Source organism: Solanum lycopersicum, chromosome 9 (assembly GCF_036512215.1).
Source record: "Solanum lycopersicum chromosome 9, SLM_r2.1".
NCBI classification, from domain to species: Eukaryota; Viridiplantae; Streptophyta; class Magnoliopsida; order Solanales; family Solanaceae; genus Solanum; species Solanum lycopersicum.
In genome coordinates, this window is record NC_090808.1 from 15,293,514 (window position 1) to 15,299,158 (window position 5,645).

The 5,645-nt window shown below is 28.3% G+C and overlaps 1 protein-coding gene across 1 annotated transcript; it reads left to right on the forward strand.

The window, feature by feature from the left end:
* Positions 1-770: 770 nt before the first annotated feature.
* LOC112942208 (uncharacterized) lies at positions 771-4,970 on the forward strand. The gene is made up of 6 exons (XM_026033054.1): positions 771-925; positions 1,035-1,088; positions 3,273-3,372; positions 3,534-3,631; positions 4,584-4,773; positions 4,887-4,970. Exons 1-6 carry the CDS (start codon positions 771-773, stop codon positions 4,968-4,970), a joined length of 681 nt encoding a protein of 226 aa, XP_025888839.1.
* Positions 4,971-5,645: the final 675 nt, after the last annotated feature.

Consider the following 5,645-nt stretch of genomic DNA (forward strand, 5'->3'; position numbering starts at 1 on the left):
GGTTAGTTGGGGTCATGTACCAGCACCTCTAATAGGTTACAGGCTTTTTCAGACATAATATTAGATTCAACTTTAGCTTTTGGGTGATTGTTCAATATTACTAAACTCTTATTCAGTGTTACATATATTATGACGAGTTTTCGGTATTCCCCACATCAGTTCATGATATAGATAGGCTGAGTTTTGCTTATTATATGCCAAATTAGCATTATCTTGGGGTCACTCATTATCCTAGGTCTTGTGTTTACATATAGGGGTAGCCTCGAGGCATGAGATATTTCACCCGTTACAAAAAAAAAGACTTAATTTCGTTTTAGTGTATATAAATATATGACCTGTTTTATTTTTTGGCAACACTTTAATTTAACTTTCCAAAAGGTATGTTTTAAGGATACAACATTAAAAAAACATTTTGGCATATCACATCACACTAATTTGAAATGACAAGATTGAAATATCTCTTTGTTAAATTTTGTGTCAACTAAAACTAGACAATTATTTTTAAAACCGAGGGTGTATTGTCAAAAGATCCTATTAATTGTAATAATATAGCATTTAATAACTGGATAATCTAGCATTTAGTAACTTCGACTATGACCATGTTTGGATGCGGTTGGACTACTTTTTATTTAATACTTATTTGACCCAAATAACTTTTTTGAGCTTATCAATTAGTTATTTTTAGCTTTCTCTTTTTGTCATTGCATTGTTCGTAAGCAACACTTATAGCTATTATTCCTTCCAGAGGAGAGAAGAGACTCCCTTGAAAGATGGATAGAGAAAATGAAGATACGAAGAAATTTTATAAGCGATGTAGTAGTTTATTAAGGAAGGCGGAAGAGATTGCAATTTGTTGTGATGTGGATGTGTTGTTTGTTGCGCTTTCACCATCTAATCGACTCAACAAGTTCTGTAGCCAAAAAAGGTATTGCAGATACAGTACCAACAAAACTTTATTGTTACGTTATGCTAGTTAGTAATCTATAAAATGAATAGCTTGATTAATTATTCTAACTGAATTGTTACTTTTGTAGAATTGAAGACATGCTTCAACACTATCTTAAGCTTCCCGTTGAGAGGAGATTGACGTATATTAACTAATTAATTTTATTATTTTATTTGAATTTTTTATTTAGCTATTATTCAGTATCTTTAATACTGTAACTTATATATTGTAGCACTAACTTTTGAGTTTTTTGTTTTTTCTTTTTCTTGGGTTAGTCACATGGACGATGTTAAGGTACTTTATACTTTCACATGTTCATTATCGATATGTATTTGCATGAATTTTTTACTTTTAAGATTAAGTCTTGCATCTATCAATATTAATTAATATATCTTATCTTTAAATGATGTGAATTAATGGAGTATGAAATGAAAATTAGTACTTTCTCCATTTACATTCGACAATCTTTCTACTTTTTTTCTTTTTTTTTTTTTGTTTTTTGTAAAAAGAATGTGTCATGTCAGATTTTGAGTATAACTCATAATCTGAAAGCTATATCATAAAAGGATGATTGCTCAGTTCTTGCAAGAATTAATTAGTAAGCCCAACCCCTCCACACCTTCATTTGCACATTTTTATTCAAGATTTCATTTACCACTCCCTCTTCATATAGACATTCTTTGTCCGGATTTCACTTATCCCCTCACCCTCACCCCTATGTCCATATCCATATATTCTTTATTTGAAATTTCATTCTTAAGTCTAAAGCATGATTTTCAGACCAGAACTATTCTTAATTCTAGGGCCCACATCAGTTTTGGATTTGATCATGTCAAGTTAGATCGCGATGAGCCTAACTCACACTTTCAAAAAATTTCAAAGAGAGGATGATTGTATAAGGCATATAAAGATTTCATTATTCACTGCTATGTGATATCCAATTCCTCGATCAAGATACTCATTTTTTTACAACTTTTTAGTATCAACTTTTCATGTAACATGTTTATTTTCATTCCTTGTCTCTCTCTTTAGTTTATGACCATAGGATAAAAAAATCATTCTTTTGATTAAACTTTATGTCAATAATAATAAAAATAAAGTTAAAATGAAGTTAGTAATAATTAAGAGATTTTGAATATGACATCCTCAAACTTAGAGAAATACTAAATGATTTCTTATTCATTATAAATAACAAGTTTGACTTTTTTATGCAAAAAGTGTATAATTGGTACAGAATTATAATAAATTTTAATTGTTGAGATCAATATTTCTCCCCATTATAAATTCTTTTGGGTGTTTAATGAAGGAAAAGGTGGAAAAGTTGAGGCAATTGAACCACATCAAGGGAGATTTTAGCAAACTACAATTTCTTGATCAACGGTATCAATCCCTTTTTTTTCTTACTCCTTTATTTTTGGGTCAATTTTTTGCCTCTCGACGATAATATTTTGTTCAGAGTTATTTACAAATATTGTAAGAAAAAATTTATATTTATAAGAAGATTAACAAACAAAAATAATTGAATAAAGAGAGAATTAGAAGTTGTATTGAAAAAACAGTGAATTTTAGAAAACATATTGCTTATAAATGAATAAAATATTCACTCAAAGAAAAATTTGTTATTAAATGAATATATATAAATTATTAAGTAAAAATAGTAAGATGTTCGTGATCTTACTCCGTTCTTTATGAGGTAGAAAGTAGTTTTTGATTGATTTTCGATAACCCTGATCCATTATGCATGCTTCGGATAGACAATGTAATAGAGCTCAATAAACTAATATTATATATGTTTTATGCTATTTTGATTTCTTAAGATGTGCTTAGATACTACAACCAAGTAGCTCATACTTGATTAATTTTGTATCAAGTGAAATTTACTTTTACTAATGAATTAAACTTTTTCATCATGGCTTCCTTTGGATGTTTCAACTTGTTGCTGGTGTCTTAATTTCTATAGGATAGAGGTAAGCATAACTTAATTTGATATCTCATAAGTATTTTTTTAATTAAGTGAGACATTGAAATAAGAACTAAGAATTGTCGTAATAAACAAATGTTAACTAATGAGTGAAACTAATAAAATTATTTTAACTTGAAATTCTTTGATTAGAATCTGGAGCTGCAAATCAAGAAGTGCACATTGGAATTGCAGATAGTTGATGCTAACTTAAGGTCATTTTATTGAGTATCACAAGTGTTTTCTTATATGTTTATTCTTAATTATAACATTATGGTTCAATACAAAGACATGACCTTAAACATTTATTGGATATTTAACTTATTGTCTTTTTCAGTCGTCTAAATCGTCTAACTTGTTCTGTAGGGACTATGTTCCAGAATCAGAGAAATTTTCTTCTCTTCATCAACTCTTTTGGTGTGAGAGCAACTTGCAAAAATCTCTCCAAAAAGTTATGACAAGAAAGGTTTTTCCTTTCACCAACTTTTATTCTTGATTTGTCATTGAAGAATTATGCGAAATCAAAATTTTCTAGAAAAATATTTCTTTTTCTTAGAAATAATGAATCAAATCAACTACTATATGTAATCATTAAGATTTTATTAATGTCTAGCTAATTTGGATTAGATCGAATTGGAGAAACAAGAAAAGATGGTTGTTCACTTTGCTGCACAACAAACAACTCCTCAGCGCTTTGTGACAAATAATTGGGTTAATCCATATAGGTAATTCTTTTTTACACATAATAATTCTTCTTATTTTTTACATTTTTGTTTCATTATTTCATTATTATTTCAGTACAAGTATCCCAAGAAACATATATCAAGATTGGATGAACAAGGAAAAAAGAGTAGCGAACAGTTTTTGCGATTACACATATACCCCTTCCATTGGAAGTTCTTCACATAGTGAGAACATAATATTTTTTCAAAATCAAAATTCATCCGCTCATATCACGTTTCAGGTAATACTTTTAAATATTTAGTAAGCAAAATATCTAAAAAAAGAGATATTTTTAAAAAATGATGCTATTATTTTTTATCCGCATAATAGGGCCAACAAAAAAGTATGGTGGTAGATGTCCAACAAAATTTAACACAAACATTGAAACATTTACAGGTAAATTTATATTTATGAATTATTATTCTTTATTAAGATCTCCTTAAATCGCTGAGATATTTTTGAATTTTTTTATATAATTATTTTTATCGGCAAATAGAGCCAACAACAGAACATGGAGGTAGATTTCCAGTATAATCCAACAAAAACATTTGGAAAATCACAGGTACATATTATTATTGAAATGTAATTCCTTGTCAAAATATACACCTCCTCCCTCCCCTTTGTACTATACTAATCAAGTCATTCATTTTTACAGGCAGAAGTGACTTTTGGTGAAACTAGTGATAACTCTCTCATAAAAATTTGGTAAATTTTTTGCGCCTCTATAATTTTTTTTCGAAAATCTTTGATTCGTCATGTATTATTATTAGCAAGATTAAATTTAATTTTCTTTAAAAGAGTGATGAAATTAGAATTATAATATTCAGCACATCTGAAGTCCATATTTGATTAAGGTATTATCATAAATAAAACTACTAAAACAGTAATAATATTATCTAAAAAATGTCAAACAGAATATATTTTATTATTGATGTTACTCTTTTTCTATCTCAGCCATGTCTCTACATGGAATAAAAACTTCAGTGAACCCTCAAATTTAGGGTTGGAGATTGTCCATTCAAATTGGAATAATAATATTAATAACAACAACAATAACAATCACATCATTCAACAGAATGATCCCTCTTCTGTTCAATGTGATGCAATGACTCCTAATGTTAATGGATTTAACAATTCAATGGAGGTTAGTTCAAAACTTTATTGTTAATGTTATCAAAAATTATTTTTTCCAATAAAATTGTTTTTATTTTATTATTATGAAAACACATACTTAAATGGTGTTTTTACAATGATTAGGAGAATATGATGGAGAATGATGCATGCAAATGGGATGATATCGATGCTTTCCTCAATGAAGCTTTGAATGAAGAAGACTTTTGAAATTAAGATTGATCATCCAATGAATAAAACTTTCTATTTCTTTAGTTCATTCGAATGATCTCAGACTTTTGATATTGTAGTTTTATTTTACTTATTTCAGTATGCAGGATATCATGTTAATGTAAGAAGGGTGACCTATCTAAGAATGTTCGAAATAAATTATGTGTAACAATGTCATATGCACTAATGTTTTTTATTATTGTCCATTCAAATTATGTGGAGGTTTTTCAAGAAGCTTGGAATCAAGTGGAGGTTCGCCTCTATGCAGGTTTCATTGATTTAGAAGGAAAATTGTTGACATATATATGCTACGGTTCCTTTTTAAACTTGTTTAAAACATTTCAATATCCTTTGAACATATTTGATTAAAACATAATTATATGCTACAAATACTTGAAACGAATACTTCATTCAGTTTCAACATTATTTTAATAACGATTTGATTGGCTTATTATATATGTTTAACGCTGAAATTGCATTTAAGAACTTAGTGGTATACTTTGAGTTCTTGCATAATGATTTTCAAAGATAAACTCATCTTTAAGAAATTTTCAAATTTGAGCTTGCAAATGCACTTCTGATTTAACGCACATAAGTTCTTGATGAAGTTATATACATAAGGCATATTTAGGCCTTGAATGAAGTTCAAAAGAAATATAATCTCATAGTGAATCT